Consider the following 22224-nt stretch of genomic DNA (forward strand, 5'->3'; position numbering starts at 1 on the left):
TCTCATATGCATTTTCCTTTGGTTCAAAGTCACACTCTTCTAGTTTTGTGTTTCTGGGAAGCCTAGTAGTCAATTCATGGTGGTCGAGCAGTTTTAAAGGCATTCAAATATACACTAGAGACGGGGAAAGTGAAGAGTGTTAGTTTCTCAGTCATGTCCAACTCTTTGCGACCCCATGGACTGCAGTCTGCCAGGCTCCTCTGTCCTGGAATTCTCCAGGCAGGAATAGTGGAGTGGATATCTGTTCCGTTCTCCAGGGGATCTTCAGACACAGGGATCTCACCTGGGTCTCCTGCACTGTGGGCAGTTTCTTTACTGCCTGAGCCACCAGGGAAACATTAGAAATGGGAGATGGGTCCAAAATAACCTGGGATATAAACTAGTATAACTGGAACCCAAGTTTTTAAAATAAAATTAATCAAGAAATACTATCTAGTCGTATCCAAAACTACATATATAAACAAATGTTGGAATCTCAGCATGCCATTGTCTCTAAGAATGTAAGCCATTCTCCTGACCCAAATAATGTAAGTCTAAGAACTGAGAACTTCAGTGGTAAATTCTAAACTGTATCCCTATGGTATAAATGAATAAGGACAAAGGAAAAGAAAATAGTAGTTACTTGATTTTTAATTAACCTCAGCTCCTTTTTTTTCCCTCCTCTCTTTCCACCTCCTTTTTTCTCTTGGATTATACTCTGGGCCCACCAAGGAGATTTTTCCACCGTGTAAGTTGGCAAACCAGTGGCTTAATTCCCAGTCATGCCAGTGGGTAATATGGTTTAAACACCAAGGAGAAGGTGGTGAGAGGGAGATTTAAAAAAGGAATCTTGTCACTTAGCTAATACATTATGTAACAGAAAAGATATAAAGAGATTATTCACTGGCTTACTGGTTTAAGAATAATCCAAATCCCTGCACAGAGATTTCAATTAATGAGTGAAATTATTTTTACCTACAGTTGTATTTTAGTTTTTTTTTCCCCCTCTATTGAAGCCAAAAGAAAACATGACCTTCCACTCAAGAAGAAAATACTGTTCTTGGGTTTGTTTGTTTGTTTGTTTTTCATCATTTTTGGCACAGTATTCTTTGAGAGCAATTTTAATAACATAGATAGCCTTTTCATGTATAAACCAAACTCAATATACCACTATGGGGAAAGATTCCATTCAAATTTTGTCACATTGAGAAAATGAAAACTTAGTGTGGATGAATATCACTCTTTATAAAAACTGAGTTTTCTCTAGAACTCTTGTGTGCCTTGCATTAACTCCTGGAATCAGCAGTATTGCTGAGTCATTAATTTTTGAGGAAGAAATATAAACCAGGTGGGCAGACTCCTAACATCAGCTAGACCAGTGCCAGCAAAGATGGCTAATTAGCTGCCTAGACTGTCTGCAAACTGTTCAATGTGAACTCTGGCTCCTGCCAAACTCAGTTCCAGAACAAAAAATGGCTATTTGTGACATGTCAGGTTTTTAGCGTTTTTGTGTTACCAACTTACAACATTTTAAAAGGTAAGAAGAAGGTTCTAGAATTTTGAGGGCATCCATCCATGTATTGGGTATGACACCCATATGCCTCCTTCCTGAGGCAACACAGAGGGCTCCCAATTTCTCAAATGAGGCCCCAGTGCTGCCGTTTCCTCCTAAGCTCCTCCTGAGGACAAGAACAACCCAGTGGGTGCCCACTATGTGTCAGACACTTTACAACTACTATTTCTAGGAATTCACATTGAGGTTTTGTGAGCAGTGTGCTATCATCGTGCTAATTTTACACCCAAGGAAACTGAGGCAGAGAGCAGCAACTAAGTTGCCCAAGTCCTTAATTAGTAAATGATGTGGCTACCACCTCAGCTTATGGGGTCAGAGGGCTGGACTCCCCATCAATGGCAATAACTTTAACAAGCAATTACTTTAAGAAAATACTGGAATTAACTTGCAAACTTAAGTAAGAGAAGATGACTCTATGATCTTCGTGTTATTAAAATCTGAAAACATCCATTCAGAATGACCTTGTGAAAAGGACAAATAAGATGGACTTCATTAAAATTAAGAACTTCAGCTCTGCAAGATAATATCTAGAGTGTTAGATGGCAAGTCACAGACTGGGGGAAATACTTGCAAAAGATCGGATAAAGCACTGCTATCTAAAAGATGCTAGGAGGAGAACACTTAGAACTCAACAATAAGAAAACAAACAACTGAATTTTTAAAAAATGGGCCAAAGACCTTAACATACACCTTACCAAAGAAGACATACAGACAAAAATAAGCACGTGAGAGGATGCTTCACATCATATGCCATCAGAGCATATGCAAATTAAAACAGTGAGATACCACTACCCACCTACTGGAAGGTTGAAATCTGGAACACTGACAGCAGTAAGTGCTGGTGAGAATATGCCGGAACCCAGAGCTCTCATTCACTGGTGGTGGGAATGCAAAGTGGTCCAGTGACTTTAGATGGCAGTTTTGTGGTTTCTTACCAACACACTCTTAACACAAAATCCAGCGATCTTGCTCCTTGGTATTTACCCAAAGGAGCTTAAAAATTGTGTTCTCTCAAAACCCTGAACATAAACGTTTGTAGCATCTTTATGTATAGTCACTAAAACTTGGAAGCAACCAAAGTGTCTTTCAGTCAGCAAATGGATAAATGGTGGTGTTTCAGACAGTGGAATATTAGCACCAAAAAGAAATGAGCTACAGAGTCACAAAAAGACAGAGAAAATCTAAATGCATTTTACTAACGAAAGAAGCCAGTCTGAAAACATCACTTAGCGTATGGTTCCAGTGACATAATGTTCTGGAAAAGGCAGAACTATGAAAACAGCCAAAAGATCCCTGGATGCCAGGGGTTGGGTGGAGAGACGGATAAACGGGTGAAGCACAGTGGATATTTTACAGAAAAAAAAAAAGGAGTATGTATTATATCATAATAACAGGTATGTGTCATTATGCATTTATCCAAACCCATAGAGTGTATGATGATGAAACTCAGCCCCTGTGCACTGGTGCTAAATTGAATCTCAGAGACAGAGTTTTGGATGGAGTAGAAAGAAATAGCTCTACTGTTTTGCCAGGCAAAGTGGGACGCAAGGGGATAATGCCCTTAAAACTGTGTGTCCCAACCTGGGGGAATTTGGTGGGGAGTTTTACAGCAGTGGTTCCAAGGCAGGGTTCTGGGGTCAGGGTGTGTGTGCAGGGCCTGTATCCCTTTAATCTGGCCTCAGGTGGTCTCCGGATGAGGTCGTCACTCTGTGACCTCTGGAATGAAGAATGTGTCATCAAGTATTTAACATCCTCCATTTGGGGGTTTTAGTTCTGCAGAAGAGCTCGAAGACACTCTGTGTGTGTCACTTGAGGCAGAACCAGAACCCGGCCCCAAGGCTGCCCTGTTGTCTCTTGACTGCTCTTCCCTGCACTTCCTCTCTTCCCTGATTAGCAGCATATGGGCTTCCTGGTGGCTCAGATGGTAAAGAATCTGCCTGCAACGCAGGAGACCTCGGTTTGCTCCCTGGGTCGGGAAGATCCCCTGGAGAAGGGCATGGCAACCCACCCCAGTATTCTTGCCTGGAGAATCCCATGGACACAGCAGCTTGGCAGGTCACAAAGAGTCAGACACGACTGAGTGGCTAACGCTTTGGAACTCAGGGAAAGTTATGAAGGCTAAAGCCTATTCCCTATAAACAAGAAACAGGGGACAGAAAGGCTTTTGTGCCCAGGAAAGGCCCTGCTCAGTTTCACGAACAATACCAAGGGTGAACTCTAGTATAAACTGTGGGCTTGAGATGGTGACGTGCCGGTGAAAGTCAACTGGCTGAAAGAAAGGTACCACTTTGGTAGGTGTTGTTGACAAGAGGGGAGCTTATGCCTCTATGAGGCAGACGGCATATGGGAAAACTCTGTACCCTCTGCTCAGTTTTGCTGTGAACTTAAAACTGCTCTGAAAAATAAAATCCTTTTTTTTTTTTAAAGTGGGGCTTCTCTGGTGGCTCAGTGGTAAAGAATCTGCCTGCCAATGCAGGAGGCTTGGGTTTGATCCTTGATCCCAGAAGATCCAACACGCCACAGAGCAACTAAGCCCATGCACCCCAACTACTGAGCCTGGGAGCCGCAACTACTGAGCCCAGGCGCCACAAGTACCGCTGCTGTCAAGGCCTGGAGCACCTCAGTGAGAGAGCTGCACATCGCAACCAGAGAAAAACCCATGCGGCAGTGAAGACTCAGCACAGCCAGAGTTAAATAAATAATAGATGATTCTTTTAAAAAGATCACCCAGTACCCACTGGTCTAGGTGACTACCCAATAGCTGGACTGTTTTGACAGAATGGACCTAATACTTAGCTATTTTCTTAATACATTAAATTTAATAAATAAACTAAGAAGAGACGTTCAGCTCTCTGTTTGCATCAGTTGACTAGTTCTTGAACTAAACTGATGGGTTGCTTGAATTGTTTGACAAGCTCCTTCATGGGGGTGAGAGTGTGAGTCTGTGTGTTTTCATAGAGCTTAGCTGACAGTGCAGTCAAAACTGTGTGGGAAAACACAGCTCACAAGATGTCCTGAGAACTGATTGAAGACAAAAGTTCTTTTAAATCCATTTGGGTTCCAGAGGTGCCATATAAATATGAATGCTCATTTGACTTGCTTATTTACCTCCTGTCTTTCTGTTTGCTGGAGAACTTAAAGTGATTTTGCAATTTAAAATCCCAAGGAAAGTTACCAAATTGGAAACTGCCGAGAAAAATTAAGCACTTGGGGCTAAAACAAAAGCTGATCTATAGCAGTGGTTCTCAAGTGTTGTCCACAGCCAGAAATCCTGGAATCTCTTGGGAGCTTGATAGAAACGCAAGTTCTCAACCCACCCCAGACCTCCATTGGAAACCCTGGGTGGGGCCCCGAAACCTGCTTTGTAACAAACCATTCGAATGTAATAAAGCATTCAAAGGATTCTGATGCTCACACAAGTGAGAAGCATTGCCCTAAAGGAAGAGAGGGGACACCAGCAGATGCCTCAAATAAGGCTTCAGGTTCAATAAGGACTCAACAGGGGAGCCTAAGGCCTTTCTCCTGTGCTTTAATGAACACTGTGATATCTTAAGAGACTTCCCTGGTTATGAGGTCTTCAAGTTCTTCTCTGTGTTTTTTATTTGTTTGTTGTTCCTCATATTAGGCAGAAGTGCCTTTCCCTCTAACTTCGATGCTGATCGTCATTTTAAAAAATAATTTTAATTATTTATTTATGGCTGTGCTGGGTCTTCACTGCTTTTCACGGGCTTTTTCTCATGGGCGAGCGGGGACTACTGCTTGTTGAGACGCACAGGCTTCATTGAGGTAGCGCCTCTTGCTGCAGAGCAGAGGCTTCAGGAATTGCAACACAGGCTCAGTAGTTGTGGCACAGGGGTGTAGCTGCTCTGCAGCACGTGAAATCTTCCCAGACCTGCGATCGAACCTGTGTTCGCTGCATTAGCAGCTGGATTCTTATCCACCGTGCCGTCAGGGAAGTCCCTTTCGTGTGTTTTTACTTCCTTCCTTCAATATTCAGCAATTCAAGCACTGAGTTTCGGCCAGACGTGCTGCTAAGTCACTTCAGTTGTGTCTGACTCTTTGCGACTCAATGGACTGTAGCCTGCCAGGCTTCTCGGATCATGGGATTCTCCAGGCAAGAATGCTGGAGGGGGTTCTGGCCAGGGATCTAATCCATGTCTCTTGAAAGTGTCAGTCTCTCAGTCGTGTCTGACTCTTTGCAACCCCATGGACTGTAGCCCATCAGTCTCCTCTGTCCATGGGATTCTGCAGGCAAGAATACTGGAGTGGGTTGCCATTCCCTTCTCCAGGGGATCTTCCTGACCCAAGGATCAAACCCACATTGCCGACAGATTCTTTACTGTCTGAGCGACAGGAAAGCCTTAATCCGTGTCTCTTAATGTCTCTTGTATTGGCAGGTGGGTTCCTTACCACCGGCGTGGCCTGGGAAGCTGTTCCAAATAGACAGTAGCAGGCTTATATAGAAGCATTGACATAGAGCAATTTAATTAAAATTATCAAAATACCTGGAGTCCAGTCTGATCAGTCTAGTTATGCCAGTCAACAGCACAGTAAGCTAATTATTTACTTGGGAATTAGCTTTAACAACTCAAAGCACTTAAATCCATTGAATGTAAATTAATTTCCCCCTAGTGAAATGAAGCCAGAGCAGCTTTACAAGATTGAAAGCGCTTCTACACCGAATAAAATATGCCCGGTTGTCCCTGTTTGGTATCAGGGCAGAAAGGGAGAGTGACACAGAGCCTCCCTGGCGGGTGCACACTACTCACAAGCATTTCTTCTTCTGCACTAGCATGGAAGGTTCCATCGTGCGTCTGCCTGATATCGTGGCTCTGAAGAAGAAATACAAGGCTTACCTCTACATAGATGAAGCTCATAGTATTGGGTCCGTGGGCCCAACCGGCCGGGGTGTGGTGGAGTTCTTTGGAATAGACCCCAGAGATATTGATGTACTTATGGGCACTTTCACCAAAAGCTTTGGAGCTGCAGGAGGTTACATAGCTGGAAGGAAGGTAAGAGACAGATCTCTTGCATCTATTTAAAACCTGAATGCCCTGGGAATGCAGTCTTCGGGGTCCTCTGGTTTCCCTGAGGGCTTCAGTTCCGTTTAGCACACCTGACTGATTAAGGCAGCCTGGGCAGCATGGGTTCACAGGCACGGGACGCCCAGAAGGTCAAGGAGCTCATCCTCTGATAGTACAGAGGATCTTGCGATGAGTAATCCCGTGATCCTGAAACGACAACCCTGGCTGTGCACATAGGCAAAGACAGTGCAAAGGAGAGGGCAGGACCGAAGAAGTCTCAGAAAGACTGTCAGTCTTGTGGACCAAGGGTGGCGAGGGGGTGTGTGGGTCATATTTCAAGAAGAGAGAATGCTGTTTACCAAACCACAGAAGTGATGCTGCAGAACTGTAAGTAGTTTGGGAAAAAGCTGGTAGGAACAGTGGCCGAGGTCAGATGTTGGAGACACTGACCCTCTGCGACAAGATGCGGGTTTTCAGAGTTTTAACAAAACAGTGGCAAGATTGGAGATCTTTTCAAATATATGTTATTGAAATATAGTCGCTTTACAATGTTGTGTTAGCTTCTGCTGCAAGGCAAAGTGAATCAGCCATACATATACAAATACCCCCTCTCTTCTGGATTTCCAACCCATTTAGATCATCACAGAGCACCGAGTAGAATTCCCTGTGCTACCCAGTGTGTTCTCATTGGTTATCTACTTAATACATATTAATAGTATCAAGAATGTATATATGCCAATCCGAATCTCCCAATTCATTCCACCTACTTTGCCTCCCTTGGCAGCCATATTTTGGTTCTCTCATCCGTGTCTCTATTTCTGCTTTGCAAATAAGTTCCTCTGTACCTTTTCCCTAGATTCCACATAGAAGAGATATTATGCAATATTTGTTTTTCTCTTTCTGACTTCTTTCACTCTGTATGACAGTCTCTAGGTCCATAAGAGATTTTTCTCTGCAAACTCTCTCCCACAATCTTGGATAAGCCATGAGTCAAATCTTGTCATCCTCTCATATCTTATTTGTGTGACTGAAGATTCTGAGCTGATGGAATTAGATGAAAGTGTTATCCCTGTCATTCTACTGCCAGCATCACCCAGGAGGTCACCAAAATGAAACAAATGTTTGAAAAGGTTTTAAAAGAAGAGGGAAGAAGACGAGAGAAAGAAAATGAAATATTAAAGCCTGACTTTCAGGGCTCAAAGAGCCAGTTCTCTGCTCCATCATACAACAGTTTTACCAAAACCCTGATGGTTCTCTCCTCCAGGTGTACACCTGCCCCAGAGGGACTGTGAGGGTGGCGTCGGCTCCCCCGGGCAGGGCACAGCAGTGTATGCAGGTGGCCTATGGCTTCTCTGAAATTCCTGATTCCTCCCTCACTGTCACCAACAGGAACAGGAGCTCAGACTCCTGGTAAACCAGCTAGACAAACCAGGGAGTACAGCTGAAAACAGTCTGCGGTCGGAAAGCCCATGATTTAAAACGGCAGATTTTACTGCGCGCAACTCGCCTGCCATGAGATGCTGCACTAACGCTTAAAATGTTCAGAGGTCCCGGTGACATTCACCCTTCAAAACGCGCCACTTTCATCTGAGCTCAAAGCACTGCGGTTCAGCCTCCTTCCACAGGCCTGCAGGAATTCATCGAGGGGTACTGAAAACATAAGGAATGCCCGAGATCTTACAGAATTCAGCTAAGTCTAGTGCGAGGCTCGACATTCCCTTCCTCGACTGTCGGAGCCACGGGGTCAGAGGGTCCTAAATGTAGGTGAGCCCTAGCCCAGACTACTTCGCTTTGTGAGCTTGCAGTTTTGTGATGTATTAGCAGCAGTTCTGAGCTGCAAGATTTTTCACCAAGTGTAACTCTGTTTCCTGAGCCGAAGGAACCTGAATAAACTGAAGTGAGCGGATCCTTGAAATGCTGTCAAGTTTGGCAGCTGTCACCATGTTCCCCCCTAGAGCTCCTGCATGTGGTTACCTGCTCGAAACAGAGGCTCCTGATTGCCAGCTCAGGCCCAGCTCAGTCCGCGCTTTCACACACTCCCCATCCTGAAAGCAGGTGGGCTATTTTTAAAGGATAGTTGCTCTTGCCTACCTACCTTCTGCTGATCTGCGGTAGATACGGGGCCATTGTAAAAATCATTAATATTTAGTATTTGCCTTAATCAGGAAGAAGAAAAATATGTGGATCATTTTTTGCTCTTTAAAAAACGGCTTCTTCGCATACTTGGAGCCAGAAGGATGGATGTCTCATCCTGTTCTTCCCCCTTCTCCCTCTATATTACACTGCAGTCTCTGAATTTACCACTAGGTGGCAGCGAGAATTAGAGAGTGACAACAGACTGGTTCCAAATAGGAAAAGGAGTGCGTCAAGGCTGTGTATTGTCACCCTGCTCATTTAACTTCTGTGCAGAGTACATCATGAGAAACGCTGGGCTGGACGAAGCACAAGCTGGAATCAAGATTGCCGGGAGAAATATCAATAACCTCAGATATGCAGATGACACCACCCTTATGGCAGAAAGTGAAGAGAAACTAAAAAGCCTCTTGGTGAAAGTGAAAGAGGAGAGTGAAAAAGTTGGCTTAAAGCTCAACATTCAGAAAACGAAGATCATGGCATCTGGTCCCATCACTTCATGGGAAATAGATGGGCAAACAGTGGAAACAGTGTCAGACTTTATTTTGGGAGGGCTCCAAAATCACTGCAGATGGTGACTGCAGCCATAAAATTAGAAGACACTTACTCCTTGGAAGGAAAGTTATGGCCAACCTAGATAGCATATTCAAAAGCAGAGACACTACTTTGCCAACAAAGGTCCATCTAGTCAAGGCTATGGTTTTTCCAGTAGTCATGTATGAATGTGAGAGTTGGACTGTGAAGAAGGCTGAGTGCCCAAGAATTGATGCTTTTGAACTGTGGTGTTGGAGAAGACTCTTGAGAGTCCCTTGGACTACAAGGAGATCCAACCAGTCCATTCTAAAGGAGAGCAATCCTGGGTGTTCTTTGGAAGGAATGATGCTAAAGCTGAAACTCCAATACTTTGTCCACCTCATGCGAAGAGTTGACTCAGTGGAAAAGACTCTGATGCTGGGAGGGATTGGGGGCAGGAGGAGAAGGGGATGAAGGAGGATGAGATGGTTGGATGGCATCACCAACTCGATGGATGTGAGTTTGAGTGAACTCCAGGAGTTGGTGATGGACAGGGAGGCCTGGCGTGCTGCGATTCATGGGGTCACAAAGAGTCAGACACAACTGAGTGACTGAACTGAACTGGCAGAGACCCATTAGCCCTGAACTGGGAAGATGAAAAGCCTAGAAAACACGGGCCAGTTTTCAGGGCGTGGAGGGTGAGCAGGATATGAGGCCTCTTGAGACAGTGTCTCGTGTTGTTCCCTGATGATTTAAAATTCCGTCCGGTAAAGAATCCACCTGCAACACAGCAGACCCCAGTTTGATTTCTGGGTCGGGAAGATCCCCTGGAGATGGGATAGGCTACCCCACTCCAGTATTCTTGGGCTTCCCTGGTGGCTCTGATGGTAAAGAGTCTGCCTGCAATGCGGGAGACCTGTGTTCGATCCCTGGGTTGGAAAGATCCCCTGGAGAAGGGAAAGGCTACCCACTCCGGTATTCTGGCCTGGAGAATCCCATGGACAGAGGAGCCTGGCAGGCTACTGTCCGTGGGGTCGCAAAGAGTGTTACCCGACTAAGCACAGCACGGTGCAGATAAAAACACCTCCTGGAATCATCTTGGTGAGCCTGGGACAAACGCGGATGAACCGGCTTCCTTCCAGCCTAATGAGCCCATGAGTTCATCGTACTCAGCATCTGCTCCTCTGTGCCTTTACCTTGTGAAGTTATTTTAATTTTAAGTTATGTGTAGTTTCCATTTAAATCATGGTTTTTAATTCCCCTGGACTTTGAAGAATTTTGTGAAGAATTTTTACTTTGAATTTGTGTTTTTAATTGATAGGCCATAGGATTGGGCAAATGCTGAAGATCTTTGGGGAAAAAAATCTTTCTAATATCTGTTTAAATAATTCGAATTCAGTTTTCAGAGTTTCATCTTACATACTTTTTTCTGAATATTTTAAAATAGATATCTCAATTCGGGCGAGTATTATAGAATATCCAACATTCTAGATATTAATTCTACAAAAGCAACAAAAGTAACCATAAACAAGTTAAAGTGTACACACTAGGACTTTATATTTTTCTGAATTATTGATAATTTCAAGTTCACTATGTTCCTGGGCTTCCTAGTAAATCTTGAGAGGTGAAATAATCACTTGGATCCAAAAATCTAGAAAGTGATAAAACTCTCCGGGTCTTAACTCTCTTTTTAAATGTCAGTGTTAGTGGTACAGGGACTGTAATCTTAATAACAGTTTCTAGGAGGCTCCAGAAATCTTTATGGAGCAGGTCAAGGTCAGAAGTGCATGCATTAGCAACCAGATGTGTCACGGAAGAAAAAATATTTGGAAACACACAAGAGAAAAATTGCTTTGGTGCTATGATACAACCACAGAGAGTAGAGATTTTGTCTTCATCCAGCCCTCCAGTAACAAAATGTCCTAGAAATTCATGTCTGCCTTGGCCCAACCTACTCTCCTGACCCCAGGGAAACTGCTAAAACGGTCTCTCAAGAGCCAGCTGGGTTTCACTGTTTTGCTCACCGCGAGTTCGGAGCTGCTGTAGCTGAGTCATGAACAATGCACACTGAAGCTTTCTGTCCTTTCAAGATCCTCAGGCGAAATGTCAAGTACTTCTCTCCACCTATCAGAGCTCCCTCCCTTCTTCTTTGAAGAAAGCCTGAGCTGATGGGGCTGGTTTCCTTATTTTTTTAATTTGCATTGACCCAGTTGCCGAGGAGATGGGGTCAACAGCAAAGACCCCAGCTTCTGGGGTCCAGCTTTCTCTCAGGCACAGATCTGTGCGTGCTCCCCTGGAGCTGACCACGGGCTTTCACAGCCTCCACGAGACCAGAGATTCGCAACTGAATGCAGCAAAGGTGACCCTCAGGGCTGGTAGTGTGCAGGGCTGGGATTCTGGAGGAGGGGCTGAGGGAGAGCAGCTGAGCATGGTGTGAGCATTAGCCCAGAAGCCTGGCACCGAAGGTGGAAGCCAGCTCTGCTCTGCATGCTCAGCCCTGGCTGGAATTAACAGCCCTTTGAAGGATATGGGGGTCATGGAATGAATGCCAAGATGTTTACCCTAAGAGCCTCCTCTCCGACTTCTTCAGAAAAGCCACTCTTGTCCTTAAACTCCAGACTCAGGGTTTTGCACTTCCTAATGGTCTTGGAAATCTCAGTCTGAGAAGACCGCTAACCCTCCCTAAGGGAAAACACAGCCCAGACTCTCCTTGCCTAGGACCAAAGCCAGCTCTTCATTCAGGGCTCATGGCATCCAGTGGGCGAGTGATAGGAGCAAATCGGAAACCAGGAGCCAAGGCTACCCTGAAGATGCTCTGCCGAGGTGCCCCCGGGAGCTCCTCTCTCTGAAGCACACAAGCAAGCTAACTTCCATCCACACACTCAGACTCTGAGAAGGTGGACTCAGTCTGAAAGAAATAAGATTGTGGACAAGACAAGACAGTCTTTCTCTTAAAAGGAAGTGATACTGTGCCGATGAGGCATTTACTCAAACTAAGGATGCACATGGCCTTGGCTTTGTGAAATTTCTCAGCTCCTGAGGGAAATTGAGGACTGAGGACATACCTCTAAGAGGCAAAGCCAGCTTTGTTTTGCTTCTTTGATCTTTGTCAGCAATGCCCCAAAGCTAAGAGAATATTGCTACACTAATGCTAAGTCACTTCAGTCGTGTCCGACTCTGTGCGACCCCATAGACGGCAGCCCACCAGGCTCCCCCATCCCTGAGATTCTCCAGGCAAGAACACTGGAGTGGGTTGCCATTTCCTTCTCCAATGCAGGAAAGTGCAAAGAGAAAGTGAAGTCGCTCAGTCGTGTCTGACCCTCAGCGACCCCATGGACGGCAGCCTTCCAGGCTACTCTGTCCATGGGATTTTCCAGGCAAGAGTACTGGAGTGGGTTGCCATTGCCTAAGAATACAGCTTTGTACCCCCTGACTGAACTTCAGGGACCCTCAGCATCCTTCCTTGGTCCCTAAAACCCTTCTGATTTCCATTAGACCATCAGTATTTACCAGACCCCTGCTGCGTACTCACCACTATAGATTTTAAGAGAGCATATAATAAAGTGTGTAACTGTTTGCTACTCTCCAGGAGGTCCCAGTCTCTTTGGAGAAATAAGAGTAACATACAGGACACATTTTGAGACTGATACAACTCAGTCCGTGGTTTAGAACTGTGAACAGGTGTGTGTATTAGAAATTCTCCCCTTCCTCTCCTCCCCCCAGGGGTGCAGTCTCTGTGGATTAGGGGAGGCGCCACATGAGTAGCAATGAACACAGTCTTCTCTGCACTCCCCAGGGCCTCCTCATCACTGTACCAAGCTAGCTCTTCTGCTCTGAAGAAATAATATAATCTGATGCTAAAGGGTGAGAGGAGGGGGGACTCTAGAGCTAGACTCTTTGGGTACAAGTCCTCGTTATCGAGCCACTTTTTGGTGGGATAATGTTCTGATCTGTTCCTTAACACAGTGACCCCCACCTATAAAGTAGAGATCAAAATAGTACCTAACTCATAGCGTTACTGAGAAGCTAAAATGAGTTAATGCATTTAATTATGCAGGTGAAATGCATTTAAAATCCTTACAGTGGCGCCTCAAGCAGCGCGTGGATATCAGCTCTGGGTCCATCATGGCCCGTCAGCTCTACCATCTCTACAGTGAAACGCTGTTATCATCAGAAACACTGTTTCTCCCTTCTTTGAAGTGCCTCTTCCTTTCTTTCCACTCTCACTATTATCACCCAGTACGGATGGGGGAAGTGTTGGGGTGCAAATCTTTGATGCCCAGATCTACCAATGTGTGGAGGCGTACGCATACAGCATGACCCTCTGCTGGACGAGGGGGCTGGGATAAAGACACACCAAGTGTCTGGTTTTTGCCCCCTCCTCCCACCTCGTGCTCCGAGTGTTCAGACTCTCTGAGCTGGCCGTCCGTTAACAACAGCCACCAACAGCATCAGATATTCACTATGCAGCAGATGCTTTTCTAGGCACCATGTACATGTTAGCTCTAATCCTCATAATGACCCTGAAAAAAGTATAACCGTTATCCCATTTCTCAGAGAAGGAAACTAAGGCCCAGGGAAGCTTAGTAATTTTCCCATGGTCTCATATCAGCAAGCTGCAGAGCCAGGATTTGAACCTAAGTGATCCAGGCTCCAGAGCCTATCTCGTAACTCTGAGGTCAGACCTGCCCTGGAGGGAGCGACCCCTCATTACCTGTCTTGGAGACATTAGCTTTTTCGTCCACCTTCATTTGGCTCCGCCATCCTGTGCTGATTAACATGCCATCTTTATTCCTAATTTTAGCCCATGTCCATGCCTCTCCCCTCATCTGCAACTATCCAAATCTAGTCATCCTTCAAGGCCAAGTCATCTCCTTAAAACTCTCCTTCCTGGACCACAGGAGCCCACATCATCCCTTTTCCTGCATCCCACCCAGCATCCAGCATCAGTAGAGAAAGAAAACCCCTGCTTCTGCTCATAGAGGAGCATGAAGAACAGCCTGGCTGCAGCTCCTCTGGAAAATGACCACCTCTTTCTCCCTGATGCTCCCCCCATCCTCCGTGCTCCAAAGTGAACTTCTTGGGTACCATGTGGTCAGTGCCTCCGTCAGGTGATGAAGATGCTTATAAGACTCACTAAACAATAGAACAAACAGAAAACTTAATTTTGGTTTCAGTGCAAGTGGCGAATGGCTGCCAGGGACTAGCCTCTCTGTCCTCCTCCCCTTCTCAGGTTCCTGCACATGGAGCATAGTCCAGAGCATCTCCTTGTACAGACTTGCTGGAAAGAGAGGCAGAAGGAGCGTGGAGGCAAGGGGGGTGGGGACAGAAGCCGGGGGGGGGGGCGGGGAGGAGGAGGGAAGGAAGGGAGGCAGGGAGGAAGGAAAGAAGGGAGGAAATAGAGAGGGAAAAAAAGACTGGAGTGGAGAGTCTGAAATTAAAAGACCTAAAGAGGAAACCAGAGTAGAGCGATGGAGAAGGAAAAGACACAAAAAATCAGGACTGATGAGCATGAAACGCAGGAGAAAGTCAGGGGAGCAGGAGTGCCGGGGAGGGGCCTGCAGGCAAGGACGCTCCGAAGGGAGCAGGGCAGGCGGACTGCAGCTTCCTGGTCCCCCAGGGCCCAGGCAGACGCAGTACACCAGCAGCCGCCTGGGAGGCAGGCCACTGACTACTGCACGAACATTTAGGAAAGCGCACAGTGACTTCAGGTGACTACTTACATCACTAGTAACTTTAGTTACTAGCTCATAGGAAGATGAACAATGTACACTTAAAATGCTTGGGTAAGGACACGGCTGTGAGCTACCAGGACACCCACCCTGAGAGGGAAAAGTGACAGGCGGGCATGGTGCCAAGCACAGAGTGGGTGTGGATGTGACCAGTGCAGGGGGGTCAGGAGGAGACGGTCTGCTCAAAGCAGAGGTCCCCCCAGGTCACCTTCCAGGCACTGACTGAGAAGACACTGAAGTGGGGTTCTAAGCTCTCTCATGATCCTGGAAGATAAGTGACCGCCGCTTCATGGACCCCACTGCTCACTCCGAGCCATCCTGAGCACAATAGCGTTTCTGCAGGGCGCCCCGAGGGTCCCGGGCTGTGAGCCGGGAGGATGTCTTCCCAGGCGGGCTGAGTGCCCCTGGGTGCCAGCGCTGAGCCTCCCCTGACCACACCACTGTAGAAGGAGGTGACTGGAGCTCCTTCCGGCTCTCAGCATGCTTACCCCTGACCTCAGGTTCAGGCTGATCAGGCATGTTGGTGGAGAACCATTTCCACCACCGTAGGGACCAGCATCCTGCAGTGAGTCAGCACTCCAAAGACTGCAGTGCAAAAATCCCAGTGGTTCTCTCCAGCCCACGGCACACCGGAGTTTATCTTGTCCTCACCTCCATGTTGGGTCCATCTCTCCTCTCCCTTCTGCTGCTCCCTTACAGTGGAACTTTTCTTTTTATCTTTGTCTTTCTTCAAGACACAATCCCACTGCCTCACTGGAGCTTCCCATGTCTATTCCCAAGCAGCACATCCCCTCTTTGTCCTCTGCCTCCTGGTAGCCTGGCTGCATATATCAGTCTGCATATCTTGTTACTTCCGCTGCCGTTACTTCTCCATGGGCACAAGCTCGGGTACTATGCTCAAGGACAAAAATAAAAAGACACATTTTAGATCCTTTAGAATGTGTAGAGGGTACCCTCCTGAATACTAAACCACTGCTTGCATGACCTGGATACCCAGACAAATGTCTAGGAGGCTGTTTTCCCTTTACACATCTGGCTTTGAGTTTCCCTGGTGGCTCAGATGTGAAGAATCTGCCTGTAATGCAGGAGACCCAGGTTGGATCCCTGGGTCGGGAAGATGCCTTACAAACCTCAACTCCAAATCTGGAGCTCCTAGTTTTGTATACCTTCTATGTTGTTGAGGGAGAGGCTGAGAAGAATGGGTAGGAAAAACAAATAGCTTAGTGCTGCGCCTGGAAAATTAGACCGCATTCAAGAATCAAATGTCTTCTGCTGTAATGGGAGGAGATGGGTCCACCAACACAGATTTATTTGCCTTCTGTTTGGATTTCCCTCCTTCGTTAAAGGACCTTGTGGATTATTTACGGACTCACTCCCATAGCGCTGCTTATGCCACATCCATGAGCCCCCCGGTAGCAGAGCAAATCATCAGAGTGATGAAACTCATCATGGGACTAGATGGGACCACAAAAGGTAAGAGGGTCTGCAGCAAGCCCATCTCCCATTAATTCCTTTCCTGGACCCCTCTCTGCCTCCCTTCTGCCCCATCAACCTCTCCCCTTCTCAAATATACTGCTTTGTCTTGATGTCACCAGTTTGTAAATTAAGCCATGTGCACGTTAATAGTACATAAAGTGTAATAGTACGGAGTGCATAAATGTTCTGGAACTGCCATTAGCACACAGGAAGGGTGAGCAGGGCAATGCTTTTTTAAAGCAACAAACACTTTCTAACTCACCTCTTCATATGATCAGCAAATCTGGATGATTTTGTTTAATTAGTCGTGTTAAAATGAAGCCTGCCTTGGTGTGTGTTTGCCTATGCTTTCTGGGGACGGTCATTTGTTTCCCTGAGAATGAACTAGTCAATTTAATATTCTTTTTTTAATCCCACGCCCATCTATTCATTCATTAATTCATTAATTCATTTCTTCATACATTTCCTCCATTACTCACCAGGGTTTGGGGAGAAGGAATCCACCACTTCCCATTCAAGTATACAGAGAAAACACTCACAACAATAGTTGATCAGCCATTTCTCTGATGTTGGGTCTCCACGGCCAAGACGTGCTACTTCATTTGACTCAAATGAGCTTACTCTTTTTTTCTTTTTTTTTGAAATATGCATTCATCAAGGGCTCTTAGACTTCACTTTCTATCTTTAAGATATAGTTTATAGAGCTTCTACTGTATACCACAATAAGGGACAGTGATGATTAGGGGAGTTCTTGCAGTCAAGCAATCTAGTGAGTGTGTTTATAGAAGCAGCAAATTATTCTGGCCCTAGAACTGCCCCCTAGGCTATACCATCCATGTGCCCTGCCCCACCTCCGAGCTGATGTGAAACCCTACAATGCTTAGTGCGATGTTCTGAGCGAGCCTACTATTTCAGTAAAAGTATGAAGAGATCCATCTTTGTTTAATATTATCAAAGCAACTAAATACTTGATTCACATACACTTTGTACCCAGAAACCTACCATGTAAAATGGACTAGAACAGGGCTGATATGGATAACGTAGTGTCTTTGAAAAAGTGTTAGTCGCTCAGTTGTGTCTGACTCTTTGCAACCCCATGGACTATAGCCCACCAAGCTGCTCTGTCCATGGGATTCTCCAGGCAAGAATACTGGCATGGGCAGCCATTCCCTTCTCCAGGGGATCTCCCAGGCCCAGAGATCAAACCAAGTCTCCTGCAATGCAGGCAGGTTCATTACCATCTGAGTCTCCAGAGAAGCCCTTACCTACCTTCAAACTGATGGTCCCTGATGTCCTTCTGCTGAGCTAGTGCTCCCCAGGTCGCTAGGTTGAAAAGAAATCATAGACTTTTCTTTTTCACTAAAGAAAAAATGGATTTGAGGGTGACTTTGTGCCTCCATGTAAAATGTAATGATTGACTAACTTCTACGGTCATTTCCAGCCTTGCCTTTGGGGTTTTTATGATTCTGTGTCTTATTGAATAGTCAATGTGAAAAGGAAATGTGATTCCAGTCTATCCATGGTGCAGTGCTTAAGGGCATAAACTGAAAGCAGCTGCCTGGACTTGATTCCTGGGACACTGCTTAACTCTCTGTGTGGCCTTAGGCAAGTGTCTTCATTGATCTGTTCAACTCTAAGTTACTTCTCTGCTTCAGCTCCTCCAGTTGCAAAATAAGGGAAAGGCTATTGATGAGCTAAGGTTTTTGTGAGAATTAGGTAAAATAAGACATAAAAGATTTCATTATGACTGAAACAATTCTATCTATGATAAACATTATATAATGGCTTGCTAGATTACTTGGTATTATTCCTGAAGTGTTCAAGAAGTATTTGTGCTACCTCAGGGATGCTGTAGGAAGGATTCTTATGATGGAAGTGAAGTAAAACTAGATTTCCTTCAAGGTCCTGGGTTAGTCAGGATAAGGTAACTTATGCCGGTATAACAGATAAGCCTGGAAAATCACAGTGACTTCACCAAACCAAGGTTTATCTCTTGCTCATAGATCTAATGTCAAATATAACACAAATTGGACAACTCTCCATCCACTTCCCCTCATGGGAAGTGACTCAGGCTTCTGTTGGCTTGAGGCTTGGCTGTCTCAACACACGGCCTCCACAGTCACCATGGTAACAAGAAAGAGCATCAGCCTAGAAGTAATGCTTATCATCTTCTTACCATCCATCAGCCAAAACTAGTCACATGACCCACCTGAATCTGGGGAGGTAGTGGTAGTAAATTAATGGGTATGAATATGGACATGAATAAGCAGATATTATTCAATCTTTTGAAACTGAAACTCAAAATAAACCTGTCTCCATTCCCACATGAGCTACCAGGTTATGTGAAAAAATTAGTTTGGAACCACTGGTTTCTTGCAAAGTCGTCTTAATGATATTCTTGACTGCATGGATTTCTTACTGAAAAAAAGTTATTTGAGACTTAAGCTAAAATGCAAGTTAAAGAATTGTACTGTGATGACCAGAATTATCCATTGATCTTATTTTAAAGACAAATAACTAGAAAAAGTTTACTCTGAAAATTAGCGTATGTCTTCATAAAGATCACTGACTTTTTAAACCCTGTAGATTATATGTTTTATGTTTTCTTTTTTTAATTAATCAATTTATTTTATTTGAAGGCTAATTACTTTACAATATTGTAATGCCTGTAGGGTATATGTTATCATCATCCATTGATTTACACATTCCCAACTCGACAATCTTTTCCTTTCTGCCTCTGGACAGCTTTGCCACTTCATCACAAACAGAACTCTCTGTTTGATCAAAAAGATCTGCAGAAAAGCTACATTCAAAGATATGATCGTAAGCCCTTTGATAGCCATCTGTCGTCAGTTTTCTCCCTCTAAGGAGGGAGATATTTCCTTTAGTTTTCTCTCTTAGCCTCTTAATTAAAGAATTGCTTGGTCATTATTTTTAACTTCCCAGTTACAGTGTCTCTCTTCAGTCTTACTGCCATTTTCAGAGGGAACAGAAAGAAAAAAATTAGAGAAAAAGCTGTGTGTACAGTCTGTGTCCTCAGAATCTAGATAGAGGAAGCAGGGAGAAAGATTGAACAGTTTCTTTTCAAAGAAATGAACAAAAGAAAGCAATAGAAAAGAAAATTGATAGAATCATCAGCCAAGTTGCAGATGGTTCAGCCTGACATGGCTTTTGAAGAATTCAAAGGTACCCAGTGAATGATCACCCTGGCCTCATTGACAACAGTGCCTGCTTTAAATAAGATAAACAAGACTGGTTGGGAACATTGCATTAACTCACCCCTTTCTGCAGAGATAGACCAAAGTTGCCCAAAGCTCAAAGGACTGCACTACATCAACCCCGAGCTGCCTTACAGGTTCTGAGAAAGTGCCCTGCTCTGAGCCTTCATCTTCAGCCTTCTCCCCTCCTGCTCTGATAGGAGCCTTTCAAGGCTTTGTTTGCGGGTTGAGTTTGGGGAGCGGTTGGCCAGATCTGTTCCTTGATGAATGTCTTCACTTTAATCTGCAAGGCAAAGCCATACGCTTCAAAGAAAGGCAGGCTGCAGGAATAAGGTCAGTGTTCCTTTGAAGCCAAGGTTCAAAGATGAAATACCAGTCCCAGTGAAATGACAATGTTTATGCACAAACAGCCACCTTGACTGCAGCCAGGCTCCTCGCGGAGCTAATACACACAAGCTGAGGGTCTGCAAGCCGCCCAGTCCTTTCCCCAGCACCGAGGCCCTTTCCATCGTCTGGCCTATCGCCCTGTACAGCACAATGAACCCAAAGTGGAGATTTGGTTTCTCCATCCTACCGGACGTTGAGTGGTCCACCAGCCAAACACCAACACTGTGAGCCCCTCAAGGGCAAAAGCTGTGTCTTACATTAATCTGATATTTCTCTGAGTATCTAGCCCACTGCTTGGCTTAATAAACATTCCATGATTCAACTTTCACCTTGCAGGCCCACTCAATTTCAGGTCAGTGTTTATGCTGAACAAGATGGAGGGAATGTTTGTCTCATAGGACTGAGAGCTGGGGGGCAGTCCCACGCCAGCTGTGGCAACTGCAGAAGGGGTCAACTGCAATGGGGATTGCTCAGAGATGGACACCACTTTGGCAGTGGTCCAGAAAGATGGCAGCTCTGTCGTTTTTTTTATGGCCCAGACAGCCGCAGGAGGGTGAGCCCCAAGCTGCACCAACCTCCCCTGAAGGAAGGATTGTCTACAATTGTCATCTTATTACTTATTTAAATTTTTGATGCATATTTTTCAATTAATCAGTCAACATTCTTTTTGAACCCCTAATTGGGGTTCTCTGCCCCACCCCCCAGCTCTGGGTAATCTTTCACTTTTCAGAGGAAACAGAAGTTGTATCACGTGGAGGGTTTAGGGAGTGTGCTTTGCAGCCAAACTGTGGGGGCCCGGTCCCCGACCCACCACTTGCTCCATGAAATGGCCAGTTGCCTGCCCTCTCTTAGCCTCAGTTCCTTCATTATAAACTGAGGTTGTGGAAGGATTAAGTGATAGAATACAGAATAGTGAATGCGGCATGATGCTTGATGCGTAGTAAGCACCCGATAAAGGCAAACGATTCCTTTCTCCTCTTCCTTCTCTAGTTTTTCCAACAGTGTTTATGCACCCCGGAATCTCCCCATCTCTCAGGTCTTACACCTGCTCCAGCAGCAAATCCAGCAGCAGTTCGTTTGACGTAAACCCAGATGCGGGTCTTCTCACACGCCCCACCACCCCCTCCATCAGCTCTCACTTGGATCACTGGAGTGATTCCCCACTCCCCACGCTTGTTGTCTTGTGACATTCTCCACACAGAAGCAAGATTCCCTTTTTTAAAAAACTCACTCAGACCATCACTGCTCCACTCAGAGTTTCCCACTGTTTCCCATCTTAGTATAAAAGTCCAGACTGTGGCTTCAGGCTTCTTCTCCTGATGTGATGTCCCACATTTTCCACTGCTCGCTCCCCTGCTTGGTATGCTCAGAGCTGTGGTGTCCTTACTTTCCCTGGAACCCAGGGAACAGCTACTACACGGGAGGGTCTTCGTGTTTGCTGGTCTTCCTGGAACAGCATGTTCAACCAACACCCGCGTGACCTGCTCCCTCACTTTCCACCCATCTCTGCTCAGAATCAGCCTCCTGAGAGGAGCCACTGGGTCCTGAACTGCACACCCACCGTGCATCCCTCTAATCCTCCTCACCTTGCTTCAGTCATCACAGCACTCATAAGCACCGGGCAAAGAATCCACAAATCTGCCTGTTTTCTGGTTTCCCTCACTAGAATGTGAACTCCAGGAGAACAAGCATTTAGTCTTTACACTGAGAACATTGCCTGGCAGTGACAAGTTCTCAGCAAATATTTGTTGAATCCTTCTCTCGTTCCCTTTCAGCTCAGTAAATAAAAGACCCTTATCTCCTCCACACCTCTGTGCTTGATTCTCTTCCTTCCCACCTTGTAAACAGCATTGGCCCCTTTTCTCAACTATGAACTTGATCATTTCGCCCCCATAAGAGCCTCCCCCACCCCTCCTTTTGTTTCTACAGCCATTGAGTCGCATCCCTTCCATTGCTGCAAATCTTCCTGAAAGAATGGCCCATGTGCCAGCTCCCTGTCTCCTCCCCACGCAGCCATCAGCCTCCGTCCTCTGGCCATTTCCCTGGGCTCTGTTCCCTCAGAGGTCACCACCACCCACCTACCCTGCCACTGCTCCCCCAGCCAAACTGCACGGACGTCTCCACCTCACCCTCCCTTCCTGAGAACAGTCTTCCCTTAGTTGCGGAAGACGCTCCTCTTTCTGCTGCTT

General features: G+C 45.7%; 1 protein-coding gene across 1 annotated transcript in view; it reads left to right on the plus strand.

The window, feature by feature from the left end:
* The window catches only part of SPTLC3 (serine palmitoyltransferase long chain base subunit 3), a 135869-nt gene that overhangs the window by 85421 nt on the left and 28224 nt on the right, over positions 1–22224 (plus strand). Inside the window, exons 8-9 of the mRNA XM_068987695.1 lie at positions 6345–6564; positions 16301–16427. Coding sequence (XP_068843796.1) covers positions 6345–6564; positions 16301–16427 — 347 coding nt within the window. The remainder of the gene's footprint in view (positions 1–6344; positions 6565–16300; positions 16428–22224) is intronic.

This window comes from Capricornis sumatraensis, chromosome 15, assembly GCF_032405125.1.
Source record: "Capricornis sumatraensis isolate serow.1 chromosome 15, serow.2, whole genome shotgun sequence".
In the NCBI taxonomy this organism is placed as follows: domain Eukaryota; kingdom Metazoa; phylum Chordata; class Mammalia; order Artiodactyla; family Bovidae; genus Capricornis; species Capricornis sumatraensis.